The sequence below is a fragment of the Sinohyriopsis cumingii genome, chromosome 6, assembly GCF_028554795.1.
Source record: "Sinohyriopsis cumingii isolate HCF-2022 chromosome 6, ASM2855479v2, whole genome shotgun sequence".
Lineage (NCBI taxonomy): Eukaryota > Metazoa > Mollusca > Bivalvia > Unionida > Unionidae > Sinohyriopsis > Sinohyriopsis cumingii.
This window is the reverse complement of record NC_142966.1, coordinates 8308910-8328347: the sequence shown is the minus strand read 5'-3', so window position 1 is coordinate 8328347 and position 19438 is coordinate 8308910. Positions and strand designations below refer to the sequence as shown.

The following is a 19438-nucleotide window of genomic DNA, read 5'->3' as shown; positions in this document are numbered from 1 at the left end:
CCGGAAACAAAATATGGAGAGGGCAAACAAAGCTACAAACGAATAAACGAACAAACTGACATGACCTAATATCCAGTGTCAAATTGGACGGAGATAGGGTGAGTTGCATTTAATCCAGATCAACGTCTACCTGTAATTAGTGTATTATACGAAATGAACTGCTGCAGTCTTTGCGGATTGTATTCTCTACTTACGCTGCAGCCGTAGCTTACATGTAGGTTTTCTACATCATAATTATTCCGTTTGAGAAAAAAGTGTATCCGAAAGAATCAAAGGAGAGACGAACCGGTGCAGCTATTCTCAATCTTAATTCTACCACTGCATCACGTATTTCAAATGATCACCAGATTTAAAAACGTTGGGATAAGCAACCGTGTATAAAACATTACCTGACTGGAGTCTTGGGTGCAGCATCGGGATTTCTATTTTGCAATTCTTGTTGAGCTTCCTTCAGGTCATTCTCCTTTTCCTCTAAAGCCTTTTGTAGACTTAAAAAGAAAAAACATAATTATGAAAAAAAAATAATTTAATTTTCAATGTTTTACTTAGAACAATCTCACGACAGCTATCCTTACATAATGTCAACTGTTACACTAGGATGGTTCAGTGTGGTAATACGTAATTTGGGATTTTTTATTTAAAAAAAAAACGACTTTAGGTTGAACAAAGTGTAAAACAAAATTAAATGAGTTGACATTCAAGTAAGTTGAGTACACCCAATACCATATTTGAGGCTGACAAGCCCAAGAACATTCAGAAAACTATTTCGAGGACCAAACCATGTAATGTAAAGGTGCAAAGCAAATGTATCTCCACAACACGATTCGAAACTGACAGTGTCATAAATTTTCCTCAAAATTAATTTCCTTCATGACTTTGTTGCAAGTAGATTCGATGTTAAAAAGAAAAAATAATCCCTTACAAAACTGGTGTTTTAAAAGGATTTCGAATAATTTAAGATAAGAACATTTCATGCTTTTAACGCTGTGTGGAAACTTCATGCATACCTGATATTCTTCGGCAATAACAGATTGTAAAATTAGCTACTGTATTGGACATGTTCGATGTCAGATCGGTATCATGTTGATTTCGGACCAAATCTGCATCATTAGAAGTCTTTGTTGCTAAACGTCTCATGTTATTACGAATATCCATTGACGGGAACTAGCGAGAGTCTTTTCTGCAACATGCACGATTGCCACCATTTGTATTTAAGATAAACTAGGTATCATATGAAGTATATTAGTGAAAGCCCCATGTTGACCTAGCCATTCATTAGAGAGGAGGAGAAATAACAATATTTTCAAGATTATCATCATAATGGACAAACGGATGGTCAGTAATAATTGCTCAGATCAGCCCCATGTCAAATGGATTTTCCATCCATTCCATCCTGGAGGAGTAGCGATAACACGTTCATGATGGCCACCATGATTTCCATTATGAATATTCGATCAACGCCATTTTCATTTAGGAATAATGAGACAGTCGTTTGGTGAAAACCCCATGTTGACATACCTTTCTCTTTAAAACAACAACAATAACATCATTTTCAAAATGGCTGCAATGGTGCCAATATCGGATATCAAAACCGCACCATTTCCATTTAAGATCAACTAGACATCATAAGAAATTTCCTGGTGAAAACACGAAGTCGCTATGGCAAGTCTTCCAGGTGAAGCTCCTGTAAGATTTTCCAAAAGGCCGCCGTGGCAGCCATACTGAAAGTCAGATTGGCATCATTTTTAATTTACGACCAGCTACACGTCACAAAACATTTTTTTGCAGCGAAAATCCAATCATGTCATGAGTAATCATTTAGGAGAAATAGCAACTTCAAAGTGTTGCCGCTCAGATATGCTCAAGAATTGGGCACACCATTAGATTTAGGACCAACTAGGCATGATATTTTAGTAACACTCCGATGCTGATACGACCATCCATTCAGCACGTGACGCGATAACAAGAGTCACACGATTTACTGTAGTGGTATCCACATTTGGACTATTCCTGATCATTTACAAATAACAGATCATTAAACAGGAACAATTTACATGGTTCACAACGCTGTGGAATCAGACTAGACTTCCACTGATTTAGAAGAGTGTCATTTCGCCATCAGTGACCACTACGTTTTGTACTAAAGAAAATATATAGCCATCACGTTCACAAAACCACCTTTCTATCGCATTATCGCTTCCGGAGTGATCGCGATCAAAACAAGTTACAAACGTTTCTAAAAGAAAGCCAAGATTGCGCTGATGAATCATATATTGACAAAGTCGTCAACACACATCGGAATCCGATCCTTGTAACCTCCTTCGGAATCTGATCCTTGTAAGCTCCATCGGAACCTGATCCTTGTAACCTCATATTATTGAACGGAATAGACACAGAACTTCTCTGAAAGTCGATGATATCATTTTCAAGAAGTGATAATTGATTTCGAACAGGATTCTAAGAAGGTAAGTACAGGATACGAGTCGGAAGGAAATGAAATCATCTGTTCAAACTTGACTTTTACCTTGAAAATATCTGTCATGTAGGTCAAAGCACTGATTCCCAGTACGACTGGTACTCTGTTGCAAGATAGCATTGATGCGTTTTGTTTCCAAGAAAGGTCAACATTGGTAAGAGTGGTCTTTTAAGTCTGTGTAACACTTCTGCCAAATATTATTTTCTAAAATGTGAGTTTGTGCGCCATTTAGATGTTCTTCCAAATGGTTTTCTTAACGCATCATCAAACATGTATCCAGTTGTTTCTGCCTAGTATGTTCGACGTGTCAACCATGCCATGGCAAGTAATGTAATTTATTCCGCCAAGTGAAGAGCAAAACGTGAATTTAGGCAAAGTACATATTCTGGCCATGTTGATATCACAGCTGTATTTTTGTCTTCATCATTTTTGGTGTGTGACCACTGTTTTTCTGAAGAGAAAATATATTCATATGTTTTATTATTCGAATACTGCTTCTCTCAAGCTGTTGATTCCCAGTGTATCGTGAAATTCTGCACTCTGGATGGTATTAAATATACTGGCAACAGCTACTGCAGCCTTAAGTTACACACGAAGTTGGCTAGATTTTGAAGGGTGGCAATGTCCCTTGTCGCTGCCTAGGTCTGGAATGAAATCAAAGCTACACAAGTTATATCTTTGTACATAAAATTAAAGTGACTGCTGTTGGCTTTTAACTGTCTCGTGGAGTCAACTAACATGAAAAAAGATCTCAAGTAGTTTGTCTGGGCAACATTCAGTTCAAAAGGTCAGGAACACAACGTCTGGCCGCCTAAGGTGACTTCTGTCTTTGACATGCTGAAATGTATGAACTTGAAGGGAGTTTGATCATAAGCTCCGTTGAAGGCCGCATTGCTGACAATGCCGAGTAGCACATATTTTGTTAGTTGTCCATTAAAAACATGACCTTGATCTTGGATCTGAATCCATTGGCAAAGGTGAAGGTTTAAACTTCAGTTAATTGTAGAGGACACGTAGCTGTCGTTCTGTTCGGAAGTTAAATGATGTCGTTTCCCACTTTAAGGAAGATGTCCATGCGACGCAGGCAGAGTCTGACTTCTTGTTCGTTTCGTACCTATTAGCATGAGCCATAAAATGGATCACGGTACTACTTTGATTCAATTTCAGATGTACATCGACTACATTTAACAAATACCTGTCTTGAATCCACACGTCCAAATGCAAACCATCTATCGTTTGTAAACAACGCCCTTGTCAGATCTTCTTTCAGCGGTCGTTAAATCAAACATTATGAGAATCGTCATTCGTCCCACGTATCAGTTTTTCGCACCATTAAGGCATCCAGTGTGTGTGCTTGGTATCTTTTCCGTAACTGCAGAGATTCTGTAGGAACATTTGGTAAGGGCAAGTGTCAATGCTGCTACTGACAAATTTGCTACCGATGTACAAACTATCTTCGCTGATCATGGAGTCCATGAACTAGTTGACCAGCAAGTATTCAGATCGATGTAATCCCGATTTTTCAATTCTACAGAAGCTAAAGTAGTCACATGTATAACAGGATGCAATTCTACCAAACTGAATTCTTGCACCATCATCGTCGTCGGTGGCATGGTAAACAGGCCGAGTTCTGGCTTGGAACAACCGCAAGCTTCCGGATGCATCGTTCTGAGTTATCAAATAAAACTGCTCAATTCTTTAACATTCTTTTATTCTTCTTTTATCATTCTTGTTTTGAACGTGTCAGTGATACGCAACCTTAATGGTTTTCTATTTTATTTCCGACTTGTCTTTACTGTGGCATAGAGGCGTCAATGCCTTCGACAGAGAATTTATTTGGGGAGTGTCGTAGGAGGTCCTTTGCTGCCTGAATCAACACCTTTTCCCTGCCTGCATGAAAGCTTCTCTAGAGCTGTCTTAGTCGATAAAGTCTTGTCTACCTTACTTCAAAACTGTGCTTTTTTAAGGATGCAATATTCTAGTCATCGTTGATGTTTAGACAGATGCTACCGTACGAAAAGCTGATTTTAATTTATCTGCCAAATCACGCCCTTGTTGTCCATTAACTTCTAGGTACACAAGGTAGATCTGTTTCGATACAGAGCAGAACAGGTTTCGAAATATAGTTTCACTGTAAATTCTTTTTCTTTCAAGCACAGAATACATTGTCTAAGATCTACTATTAGAATAATACTGACAGTCAACATAAGATTTATTGACAGGAAGACAGTGAGGATGGACAAATTCTTGGTGAGCGTGATATGTTTTCCTCTTCATCAATATGAGCTAAGGTATGATCCACTTTGCAAGAAATGACTCTCAGCAATGGAACAGCTGTGTTTGCTATGATGCTGTACTCAACAAATTTAGTCTTTCGTTTAATTCGACAGGGTTGCATACAATCTTGTGCAACTGACTGTGGTTTTGGTGTCTTTTGATTGCGGTGCTATGTTCGTGTTTCCGTCCGGAATAGCAAACAAACGGGGAGAGAATCGAAGAGCTGTTTTGGTGTCGAACATATCGAATATAAGACAATGAGGAATGGCATAGTTGTTCGCCAGTACAAGTGTGAGAATCTGTCCCAGTGCTGATCGTAGACAATAGCTGTATTGACGAGATGTTGAGGTGGGAAATACTATCTTGTAAAGGATTCGATGCCGATGGTATATTCGATTCGTAAATGAAAGATCGTTTGTGTCGATGTGAACTGGTCTCAGAGGAAGCGCTATGTAACAAATATATATTTTCCAAACAGTATTCCAGAACATGGATGCTGTTGTGATTGACAGAGGACTGGTGATTGGCACTGTCGAGACCATTGTTACTGTTAGTGTTCTTAGGTCTCATCGTGGCATTGGGAAGAAGATGACGAAGACAACATCATATATATATATATATATATATATATATATATATATATATATATATATATATATATATATATATATATATATATATATATATATATTTATATTTATATATATACAAGACCTCTCCGGTGGCCTAGTGGTTAGAGCGTCAGCCTCGGAAGCGGGCGGTAGTGCGTTCGAACCCCGGCCGAGTCATACTAAAGACTTACTAAAATGGTACTAACAGCTGCCTCGCTAGGCGCTCAGCATTAAGAGGTTAGTGTTAGGGCTGGTCGGCCTGTTGTCAGGATAATGTGACTGGGTGTGACATCATGGTAAATGTCTGCGGCATGATGCCTCAGTGCCAAACATCACTACAAACTGTTACACTGCAGACATCGTAGCGATATGACTGCAAAACTGTGAAAGTTACGTTACAAATCCTAATCACACACACACACACACACACACACATACGAGAGAGAGAGAGAGAGACAGAGAGAGCACCTCTCGACCTAAGTGAAAACATTCAATTGGTTTTAATACGTAAACACGGCAGAACAAAAACAAACGTCTTGTCACAGATTTACAGAGACGTATTTGTATTCGAAAACAGGAAGAGTTGGGACTATCTATAAACATATCTTCTTCCGCCGGGAAGAAGGACTGTGCTATATAATGTCCACAACGTTTAAGGCAGGAAACAAAAGAGAAATAAAAATACATGTCACCAATTTCAAGAAGAAAAAGAGATTGCTCTTTAGAGTGTTCGACGAAAGATGAGACCAATGAAAAGAAAGACATAAGACGATCCTAGCCTAGGTGAGAATTATTGAAAGACATAAGACGACCCTAGTCTAGTTGCGAATTGAATAAAAAGGCGAGACAAGCATAAGAAACAGCAGAAAAATCCATACTAGTAAAGAAATACGAACAAGAAAATTGACTATAGTTATGTGTATTGAAATGTCATTGCGATGAGTATTTACGAGAATATATAAAACGTAAGTGTATATTCTGAAATGGATTTGATAATTACGGACAAAAACAAATAGACAGCAAATGTGGTTGTTGAGGTGTAAATGTGGCGTGTATGACAGTAGATGACGGGTTGTTGATTACTGTTACCTTTCTTTGGTTAGTAAATGCTAGGTGTTATTCCCTCAAAACGGCGTGAAATTGTAAAATTCTTTTACATATATCTTTTGCAGTTTTTAAACTGTTTCTAAGTTACATTTTCTTTATTGTCTTTACAGTTTAAAAATAGTTTTTATTGCAATTTTTAAATTTGTCTGGACATGATTTGCTCACTTTATGTGAATTTATAATTTGTTAAATTTAATTTTTTGTTCTCTCTAAATTTATGAAAACAATATTGAACTATTATGCAAATGTCTTTTTTTTTAAAGATCCCTGCTAATTTCGTATTAGATACCTGTATTACCAATGTTAGTCTCAACCACATTTTTAGTTTTCCGGATATATGTAGTACCCCGCTAAACTCCGTTACAGTTTAACATTTTCAGCATTACATTTAGTCTGCGATAAAGTTTTTATACATTTTTTTTAGTCTCCGCAAAAGACGGATACAATCTCGGTATTATGTTACTGCTTTTATTCGCGGCCATTGTAATCTAATGTTTTAGCTAGACTCCGCTACAGTTGTGACAATTTCGGTTCTATTAATCAGGTTGATGTTTGTTATTATGAGTTCGTTCCCCTGATTGAGCTATTTATATCGTCAGCAATTTTATTTACGAACTTAGACTTCCAACATTATATGGGATATTGGTAATGGACTCACGGTACTAATTCAGTTCCCATAGTAAACCTATGAAAATAATATGATATAAAAAAGTCAATAACTTAAACTTGTTGATTGCTCATGATCAAACCTATATTTAGCAGTATAGATGAAACCTGGATGTCTGCTTCTGTGTAAGGGAAAGGATATGAGCCGCAGCATTTTCTGGACCCGCATGTGTTTGAAACATGTGCTTTCAATTCCGCACCAAAGAGTCAGGTGCTAATTTTAGTAATGAGTGTTCCAATCTCACAACTGTTAAAGGACTGAAATTCCATCAATAAAACAATGTTTCTATTATTATTTTTTCACGTACAACTAGGTTAAGCTCTCAAAAGATTCTTTTTCCTAAAACATAACTTACATTATTAACCGATCCTGGTCAGCCAAACCCATATATACTCTTTTTATGATCACCCATTTCCAGGCTGGTTCCCATTTTTCCATATCATTAGTACCGTGTGTCATACAATGTTTTGTATAAAACATCTCAGACATGTACACCATGCAGCAGGGCACAATACACGGTGTGTTGGATAATATGTGTGGCATTTGAGGTCAGCAATTTTAAAACAATACAATAAGGTAACACAATGCAGAGGTCAGCAACTTGTAGCATTGTAAAACCCAATGTTAAAAATAAAGACATTTGTAACATTATCATTCCCATATACCATTTGGGAGAATGCCAGATATTTAATACTAAGAAGTCTTCCGGTGAAAAATCTGTGTCAATACGACTTCCGTTCTATTGGAGTGGCAATAACAAGAATCTTCAAGATGGCTGCCGAAGCGTGCATACAGGACGTTAGGTCTTCACTTTTTCATTTAGGACCAGCTAAAATTATAAAGGTCCTTAACTGAAAACACAATGCTGAGTAGTGTCGACAAAGGGATGTTTTTTTTTTGTTGTGTTTTTTAAATGACCACTGTGGCGGCCATACTGGACGTTTGAGAGGAACTATTTTATTTAGTACCATGAACCAGACATGAAGAGAATTCCTGCGAAATATTGATATCGCTTTCCGTGCAGAAGGAGTGGAGAGATTTTGAAGACTGGCTGCCATATTTTACTTTCTGTGAAAATTCCATGTTGATATGACCATTCAACCTGGAGGAGTAGCTTAAACATTATTTTCAAGATGGCTGCTGTCATAGCCATATTCGATGTACGTGAGGCAAAATATTCATATAAGACCAACTAGACCATGACATGAATATTGTCTAAAGTTTCATGGCAATATCCCAGTTTGTGTTAAAGGAGTAGCAATAACAAACATGTTCTAATGGACGACGGACGGACGGACGATAACGACAGACAAACGACCATCCCATAAACTCTCATGGTCTATAACCAGTAGAAATAAAAACGAATCACAGGAAACATGTCCAAGGGTATTGGTACAGAAAAAGAAAAGGGTGGAACATGAAACACTTTAAGTTTTTGCGCTGAGCCAGATCACATAAGTCGTTTCCAATGTTAGGTTGTCTGTCTGTCTCTTTAATTGCATCGGACTTTATATGCTTTCATCCTCTGCAGGCTCGCATGCATACCCCACGCTACCTCTAGTACAGCAGAAAGGTGACAGACGCTTTCTTGATTTTTTGTAAAAAAATTGTTTTAAGCTTTAATGTTAGTATTTCTTTGTTATATTTCCAAAAACTTACCGCTTTACTTCTTTTTCCGTTTTCTCTTTTAGCGCTTTCTCTTTCTCCAGCATATCCTCGACATTTTTCCCTTTTCCTTCCAGCTTATCAATCTGTAATTGCAATTCATCTCTGCAAAACCAAATTAATGGCAATGATCATCCATGCTAATAAACTACTTTTCTCAAACGACTACAGTATTTGCATATTACAACGACTACATCATTTGCATATTACAACGACTACATCATTTGCATATTACAACGACTACAACATTTGCATATTAGAACGACTACATCATTTGCATATTACAACGACTACAGCATTTGCATGCATATTACGTCATCTGCATATTACTCCGACTACAACATTTGCATATTACAACGACTACATCATTTGCATATTACAATGACTACAGCATTTGCATATTACAACGGCTACAGCATTTGCATATTGCAACTAATTGGTTGGCTCACTGCCTCTCTGCAATAATTATTTTTCGGGCTCCAGTATATGTTCTTTTGATACAGATTTGCACCTATACCATATTTTTGTTAGAATACAACTGAGACACATCACTTCTTCTGACACTTTCTTATAGCGTGTAATAAATTATTATTTCCGCAAATCAAATCATTGACTAATAACGGGGATAACCAAGGTGGTTAGATTGTAGTGTGTTGATGTAATGAAGCCACGCCAATGAAAATTCGACCAAATAAGATGGCGGAAAACTATCTATACGGTAAACAAAACTTGCTAAAAGTAAAATCTATATTTTATATGTCATCTGTCGTGTAAAATCTGTGATTTACACATATCAATATTTGACAGCTATACTTCCAGTAAATATTATAGCGGTGAAAACACATTAATACTGTCAATCCCTGTATAAAATCCCATTATTTGATTAGAGGGACATCTTGAACTGGCCTTTATGAACAGTTGACCTTTGTACACAGGTAGTTTCAGAAACAGGTAGCATGGAAGAGATGAATCGAGCCTAATGTGAATGAATACTTGGTCTTTATAGCAGATGACCTTTGTACATAGGTGTGTCTCAGATACAGGTAAATATGAAGAGATGTGTGTATAAACAAAATGATTTGAACCTGACCTAAATGAATAGTTGGACTTTATAGCAGAAGACCTATGAACACAGGTAGTCTCGGATACTGGGAAATATGGGTAGATCTATGTATGAAATCGATGAACAGAGTCTGACCTTTATAATGCTCTGTATTTAGAGCATGTGGTATTTGTACACAAGCAGACTTAGATACGGCGACATATGGCTTTTTACGGTGAAAACTGAATAACAATTTTAAGCTAATGACATTATACAATTAAATCAGTGAATACGGTACAATTATTTTTGGGGGTTGTTTTTTGGGAGGGACAGTATTGTTTAATCCTTTTTAATAGTAAATTATATTGTAATTTCTAGCACACAAAACATCGTCTTCACGGTCGAATAATATGACAACGGTCAAACACTTGAAGTATCGTTCAAATCATGGAATATGGGGTGTGATTATATACCCACGAGCAGTTCACCCTAATCTGACATGGTCCATTGTATCATAGATAATTGACTTTATTGGTTTAGCTTTAACGGCACATCAACACAAGAAGGTTATTAAGTGCCTTCGCATAAGCAGTCATGATCATTGTCGACCTGGGCTGATTCCAAGGTGGGATGAGAAACCGCACTCTTTTGGTGACGGGTCCGGAACACTAACCAGTGTGCCAGCGCGGATTTTGCCTCCATTATTGGCATCCTACGACAAGCTGAAAGTCGCATCGGGCCTTTTTCACATCACCAAACACACAATGGATTTGCCAACGATGGAAAATGAAACAGAGTCAGAATTATTTAAATTTGTGCTTGCACTGTACATTATATGTATAAATGACCGGCTACAAAGGATGTTTAGTTATCTTCCTTTTTTAAAAATTTTTACGTCTATACTATTTCGAGTTATGTCAGATGCTAATCCTCCATGGCAAATGACAAATCATGTGACTTGCATAATTTTATTTGTATGATAAAAAGAGTCAGTGGCAAGCCTGTCAAGTTGGAACTGAAACATATAATAGCCTTATTTAGCAAACATAAAATGCACTTCCAAGTGAGTCATATGTTGCTCGCGACAGTCACGTTAAAAGGTTCTATAAGAACACATGCTAGACGAAACAAAAATATGTCTGGGTCATTTAATTTGTATGTTGGATAAATTATTTATGAACATACATAGTTTTAACAATTACATATTTTAACTAAAACTCACAAAACCTATTTTAGAAGCTAAAGCTGACTACTATGTAGAATTGTGATTAAACATATCAAATGATATGTATTCTAACGGACCTAACAAATAGATCCATAATTTAGTCACGGTTTGGAAATCTTTACAGATGATTCAAAAATTAGGGAAATATGTAACGCCTATCACTCTTATTCTTATATTTAAAGTTGGAACTAAACGTGATAAATTTGTTATGCGAAGTATGAACTGAAATAATTCATTCATATCCTCACCCCAAGTAATAATAATAACAATAATAATAACAATAATAATAATATTTCCCCGCCCAGAAGATTGATCAGACAATTTTAATTATTGACAAAGGATAAAAGAGTACACATATAAATGGTGTGGAAAAGGAACAACTGTCGGAATGTAAGAGTCTATATGGACAACAATATAGGTCAGAACTATAGTGTTCTTTTTCTCCTTCTTGCGGTCCGTTGAACATCACACATATCCCCCCCCCCCGTGTCTCTCTCTCTGTGACGTCACTAGGGTTAGTTTCATCCAGTGCGGTAACTTATGGCGTCACCCCATGGACCTCCTTCTTGCATAAAAACTAAACATTTTTATAGACAGTCATTTTGGTGTCACCCCCTCTGATGGTGTCACCCGGTGCGGTCCGCCCCTTCCCTCCCCCCTCCAGTGACGCCACCGCTCTCTCTCTCTCTCTCTCTCTCTCTCTCTCTCTCTCTCTCTCTCTGGACGGTTTGACAAAACTGTACCATCGTTCGTCTGTCCAGAGATATCGTCGCATGACAAGCGAAAATCCCCAACGCTCGTATTTTCATGAATTTTCGCCCGTATCTACCTACCATAATCCAGAGAGAGAAAGAGAGAGGGGGAGCGAGAGAGGGGGACAGGGGCGACCATTTGGACATTTTTATCTTTGCTAATTAATAGTGATGTTTTTGAACATTTAGGAATCAACAACAACAAAGCATTAAAAACGCTACAGTATGGGTGCCTCGTAAACTCGTAACAGTCGAACTGAACATGTAGGGTTAGTGTCGACTGGCTATTGCAACGTTGTATCATTGATAGTATGATGACTTTATATAGATCTCAAGGAAAGCGTAAACATACCGCTACGACGAACCAGATTACTGTAGGTTACTTGGTACAAGTTCAGTTTTAATGTTTTTGTCCAGCGCCATATGCTTTTCTCTCTCACTCCAATTTTTTTTTTTGTCCCTTATGCACGAGAGGGGAGAGAGAATGGAACAAAAAGGATTCCGATGAAATTATTTACAATTTTAATTTCATTTAGAAAACAGGGACTGTTAATACTTTTTATCGTTATTTTCATATGTCATTTAGGATTAATGAATTAATATAAATTCATCATTGATCTATAGGCCTGCAGTTGAAAAACCATGTGTATATATTAGTATTACTGCATCATGGACGGATCACAATTTGATATACCAATAGTATTGGTATATCAATTTGCTTTATACCAACACTTTAAATGCTGTTATTTTTAATGTATGTGGTATATATATATATATATATATATATATATATATATATATATATATATATATATATATATATATATATATATATATTACGCTGTGTCGTCCATATAATACTTTCAATTGGGCACCACTTTCATAAATGTCCAACTAGACAACGGGATATTGTTTGTATAGCTTATTGGCGATCCTGCAAGTAGTTTGGACGAGTAGATACAAAACACTTTTGCTAATGTACAGTCGGACGACCGACGAATTATCATCTCATAAGTTCTTCCTACAGTTGTACATTACAGCTATAACCCATTAGTTGGGCAAGTTATCTCTCTTAGCAAGGTTCCATTTAGTAAATGTCTGAAATGGATTCATGTTTGGTAATTTGAAATCTACAAAATAAACTTGTGAACTATGCAACATATGGATCTTTTAAAGAACATTTTGTGCAATGTACACACCAGTTTTCGAATATTAGATTCAGGGGAGATGGAATAAATAAAAAATAAATTTAAAAGCAAATTTGACAAAATTTGTTAGAGCTGATACGAGACAGAAATGAAAGAAATACGATTCATAAAAAGGAAAAACGAAACAAATTTTAACAATTAGGTATATGGGCTTCAAGACGGTAGCTATGGTATTCTTTTCGACCGCGTTATTTAAAGGGGTAATGATCCATCATTTTACATGGATGGAATAGAGTTCTGAACCATGCGTACTGGCGTCACCCCCTACTGTCAACTGTATGGAAACATCTACTACGGTGTCATTGACATTTTGTACCCTGAATGCAGATGATGATATCTGAGATGACTGGTACCTCTAGAACAGGTGTGGTCTCGTCATATATATCCATTTAGCGCTTCCAATGCCGAATGAGCAATGATTTATTGCTCTTTATCAGGGATTGGCCGGTGGTGAGGGTAGTTGCTGGAATACAGCGTACATCGGCGTGAGAACTGATACAGATAGAATATTATCTTACTGAAAATATTATTTTCTTTTCATTCGTTCGCCACCCCACCCCACCCCCAGGATGACACTAAATAGAGGAAATGTTTACTGTACGAGGGTGGTGCCGACGCACTCAGGGGATGCACAAGAATTGCATATCAAGTTTAATATAAATGAACTTTGCCTTGATAAAACATGTAATAGCTTATTTCACTAAAGTCAATATAAAATGACTTATGACCATACACATTTTTTTCCGTTCTTTCTGGATTAAAAGGAAATAATATAGTTGTTCATAAGACTCGGTTGCCCAACCACAATTGCCTCGAACCGACCTCAACACAAAGCTTAATCATGAACTGGCTGTCGGACATAGTATATACGGTCGGACATATACGTCTAAGAAGCGACTGACGTATGGACAGACTGACAAGGGCGACACACTATGGTCGTGGTTGAGTATAAAATACAGTTTGGAGACCAGCGGACAACAGCAACGAGCAGACACAATTACACGTATAAATAACGGCAAAATAAACGCCATAATGTATAATCACATCAATGTTTGTATTATATTGCACGAACATCAATAACTTAGTCTATTCTCGTTGTTATTGCACGAAACATCATATCTGTATATTATTACACACGATTCATACATATATAAATGTCAACAAACTAACATATTGAAACAATATCAAACGAGCTATCAATTGCAGTAGATGACATACGTTTGTCTGGAAAACGGTACTGCATGTATAATAAACATGTGACGCTCGCCTTAATCGCCGTAAGCCACAGGCGATAATCTACTACCGCAAGTGTCTAACGCAAGTATAATGTTGAAAGAAACAGTAGCCTTAAGGGAAACAAAACTCACACTGAGTTCATACAAAAGTTTTTCAGATTAATACTGTTGCTTGGTCTGACACCGAACCCTGTCAAATATATTATAAACAGGTCAAGGTTACTATAATCGCACATGGCAGTGGCTGCCGAAAAACGACTTTCATAAAAATATCATCTTCATGAACTTCGGATCATTCCGTTTTGTGCTGTACTCACGATCCCTGGCTGCTATTTCCGCCCAAGTAATATCCAGCCATGGCCTTTAAGCATTTTATATACGATGTGTGTTTCTATTCATCAAGCTGTTGTTTACTTTTTTGTGCTGGACCGTAACTTAAGTAACAGACCCCAAATGCTCAAACTGAGACCATGTGCTCCTCGTCCTGCAAAGTTAAGCTCACCTACGAACTGTCGGTACTAAGAAGAGATCTGCGAAACATTCCTTCAACCATCTGTAAACAGAGGTAGAATCATCACAAGTTTCTGCTTACCAGTCATTCGAATCAAGTATCGGAATCGTATACCATGGATGAATTGAATATATGTTCGCAAAGCTCCACTAGCTTATATTTTTCGTAACTAATAAATTCGCCGCCTCCTAACTAAAGAGTGCGTTTTCAGAAACTTAAATCGGAGGCGAGCGAGGACATGCGCAGATAATACTATATGAAATGACATAAATGCAATACATACCGTAACACAAACTGGGTACGTGTTATTTGCCTTTATGTCTACATTCATTGCTTTATTAGATTTTATCGATTATTTGTTGATAATGGGAAGATATTTCTCAAATCGATTAATTAACCATATTCTAAAAGAATGTCATAATGTACAACATTCAGAAGATCCGGTTTTTCACAAATATACATAAAACTGATAAGCCCGTCGCTGTGAGAGCATCTGCTAATGAAATCGTAGTCTACATACCCTTCAGCGTTGAAAGCCACAGGCAATATTACGCTATAATCACTTATCATCCTTGATTGCCTGTGTAGAGATTTCATGGTTTCTTATGAATTTGCATTAACGTGGCTTGCAAATACGATCCACCATTCAAAAAGCGATATATATATATATATATATATATATATATATATATATATATATATATATATATATATATATATATATATATATATATATATATAAAAGCAATAACTCATATTCAGATACACTAATATGAAGGAAAAACCGTAATATTAAAAAGTATTAATTACAAAACTATCGGTTTACAAATGACTGCTTTATAATTATACAATTTCATTGCCACAAATGAAATGAGCTAATTAAAGTTTAAAGTTTCCTTTCAAAAGCACGATGATTTTTAAGGATCAATAAATTGGGCACATTCAATGAAGTGAAAACGATTATTACATTTTGCTATATTGTGTTGTCGAGGGGGTTTGGAGTTGGGGATGTTTTTGAATTTCAACACAGGCAGTCACGTGTGATAAAGGACCGTAAAGGATATTCTTAGGGGCATACCAATGTAGATTTGTAAGTACATACATTTTGCTGCAAAACGTTCTTTTTTTTTTCCCACCAGTCTATAACAAATTAGCATGATTAAAAAGTTTATGTTACTGCACGTTCTCTAAGCTATTCATAACAGATTATATTGCACATGTTCAATGCAAAAAATAAACATGTAATAACATAGTTTGATTTTATGAAAATAAAAAAATATGTGTTGAAATACCCTAAATCTGGCTTTTATTAATATAAAAGCAACATAAGATGGAAAATTATGCCACCATCAGCACTTATTTGCTTTTTAAACAGCTTATCCTCTGAATATCTCGTTTCCATCCGTATCCGCTACCTGAGATTGCACACAGATTCCAACTGAATATCTCGTTCCCATCCGTATCCACTACCTGGGATTGCACATAGATTCCAACTGAATATCTCATTCCCATCCGTATCCACTACCTGGGATTGCACACAGGTTCAAAAGCCCTTGCGGTCTCCTTCTCATTCTTGTGTAATACACCGAAATGACCATCATTTCTTTCTTAATCGGTGTTGCGAGCTGGTTATTCGTCGATAACTGAGCCACAAACGGACATATTGATCGACGGATGACATAGAGAAAGACGTTGAGAATCAAAATATATGTGTAAAAAGCCATGTCAATAAAACAAGGTAAACCGCATGCAAACTTACATTTTTTCTGTATAGCGCTCAATTTTATCTTGGGTCTCGCTAAACTGAGCTTGAAATCCTTGCTTTATCTTCTCTTGTCTGTTGAGAAGAAAATCAAAAATGTATCAACAAAATTTAACTACTTTCATTTTACGTATACTATACGCTCAGATAAGTTGTAACAAATTATACCTGTCGCATCGATTTAACTGACGTTCATAAAATATGAACTGAATGCTGTTATGCTTGTTTTATAATCAAATTTATATATATGATTCCTTCCTTGATGCTATATGACACACACACACACACACACACACACACACACACACACACATATATATATATATATATATATATATATATATATATATATATATATATATATATATATATATATATATATATATATATATATATATATATTACCTTTATCGGATAATGTCATAAATACAAAAAAGACATGCAAAACTTCTACATTTTTGTCTATTCAGGAGTTTTACATATAGTCTCTGTCTTTATGTAATTATCCTTACATAAATTATATATTTGCATCTATACAACAAAGGTAATGCAAGAAAACAAACATCAATTCAAAATGCATTGTATTATATCTATAGCTATAATTTTCTTTCGTTTTCTTTTTTGTCATTATCCTATACATGGCATACTGACTTTACCTATGCAGTACGATAAACACGTTTTCAAAATATACCAGTGATACATATTTACAACCTTCCGTATTACTGTAACTCTCTTCGTCTATCTCTCCATTTACATCTCTCGTTTAAATATAAACGCACAATCGAACCAAGGGTTACGATTTGATCGCACCACCAGGCTATTTTTGTTTGGGGGTGGCGGATTGTGATGGTCAGTAGCCACATTGTCATAGGTAACAGAACAAACTATGTTTTGGAGTTTGGATTTTAAAGTGTTAAGTTCCGGATACAAACAGGAACTTACTCAACTCCAAGAGGTATTTCTGCCATAAGCTTATCATCCGTAGCCTCTTCAAGCCTCCTTCTTAAATCGGAACATTCTTGCTCAAGTTCGTCCTTCTGCTCTTTCGCATCCTCGAGCGCCTTTTCCAATCTTTGGACTCTGTCTTTGAATTTCTGAAGTTCCTGTAAATCTCTGAAATGAATAATTACATACATTAATACAATCTAGCAAAGTGTTTCTCAAACTATGTTGTCTTGTGGGGCACCAACAAGATCTAAAAATTTTCACGACACACCTGAAAAGATTTAACAATTTGTGTGGTGAAGAACTTATTTATTTTTACATATATATTTATTTTTAAATTTAACGTGAAGGATGTGCCTGCTTTCGACAGCAAATCAGATTGAAGCGAGGCTCCAAAGTCGACAAACAAGCACGCATTTCATCGTCAATTTTAAGAAGTCTCTCTCTCTTTTTCGATTTGATTTCAGTCAATGCTGAAAATCCAAACTCACAAAAACACGAAGACACAACTGGCAGAATTACTTTGATTGATTTTGAACTGATTGCAGGATATGACTTCTTGATTGAGATCCAAAACTCATCCAGGCTCTTTTCGGGAAATGTCGACTGAAAAAATGTATCGTTTTTTAAATCAATGAGCTGTTCTTCTTCTGTCGTGTATTTCTTTTTTAACGTGGAAAATTCGGGAACATTGTATAAAGGGCTGCATTTATTTATTATTAGACTATTATTATAACTAGAGCGATCGAGTTCTCCCGAGATCTCGCACAAGTCTCGCGTTACGAATAGAACCAATGAATGACAGACTGACAGAGATTGCGTTTTTATGTATGTTACTTTCTTAACTTTTGCGACATTGATTTACCATTTAATTGTTCGATATGTTCAAGGTTTCAAAACGCTAGCAATTTTAAATATTTTTCAAAAATCCCACGGCACACCTGCAAATCTCTCGCGGCACACAGTTTGAGAATCACTGATCCAGCCTAATGCAAAGAACAATGAGACCATACAGTACTGTACAATTAAACACTTCAGCTACACTAGCCTCAACAATTTGTTACCCATTGGTTCAACTGGCTTCAGTTTTCGAATTCAAAAGCAAAAAAAAAAAAAAAAAAACAAAGTAACTTTAGTGATGTGGCTAATGTTTATATCATCCAAATTTTACCGTACACTGACATTATATAATATTTTTGGAGGATAAAGATACTTGCAAATATCAAATATATCGTGGGATCAAGGGGATTCTAATGAGTCTATTTCGACAGCTTATGTTAGTATACATTAATTTACATACAGTCGATCATATATTCATATTTTCTCCTGCCTACACAACTCAGTATTATACGAATTTAACAAGGACTCTCACAATTATAACGCATACATTTCTCGGTTTATAAAAATCGTGGTATATTTGATCTGAAATTTTGCTTCTCGTGTTAAACGTTTGTGAAATGTCAAATTATTTCTAAAATTATTACCATTTTATATAAACTTTCTCAAGACCAGTGAGAAATATATAAAGTTTCTACTTGGAAGTGTCATACATATTACCACTTAATTTTACTTTAAACACCATAGACTTTGTGCACAATATTGCACTGATATTAGGATTGAACAGAATGTGTCCTCCATGAAATCAGTCTAAACTAGGTGAGTGTGTAATCAGAGTGCTCGCTGTAAGTTTACGGCCGGGATGGACAGGAATTTGAAAGAGGCCAATACAAGTTTATGGCTAATGAGTACTGAAGCATGCTTAATGTCGGGTGTATTTTAAACACAAAAGGCGACGTCAGAAATGCAAATATCCTCCTTTTGCAATTAGCTTAAAATACTCAGTATATTGGCGACTGATAGAGAGCTCAAAATGCCTTATCAATGTTTATACAAAATCATTAAAGGTTATATACATTGCCATTGGAACTTGCGTGCATGCTAACATACACATACAT

The 19438-nt window shown here is 36.2% G+C and overlaps 1 protein-coding gene across 1 annotated transcript in view; it reads right to left on the bottom strand.

Annotated features, from left to right (window-relative positions):
* Positions 1–19438, bottom strand: part of LOC149796333 (uncharacterized) — a 113765-nt gene that overhangs the window by 40552 nt on the left and 53775 nt on the right. The window contains exons 2-5 of the mRNA XM_089961002.1: positions 17481–17651; positions 16536–16613; positions 8798–8908; positions 390–488 (exon numbers count right to left, since the gene is read on the bottom strand). Coding sequence (XP_089817128.1) covers positions 390–488; positions 8798–8908; positions 16536–16613; positions 17481–17651 — 459 coding nt within the window. The remainder of the gene's footprint in view (positions 1–389; positions 489–8797; positions 8909–16535; positions 16614–17480; positions 17652–19438) is intronic.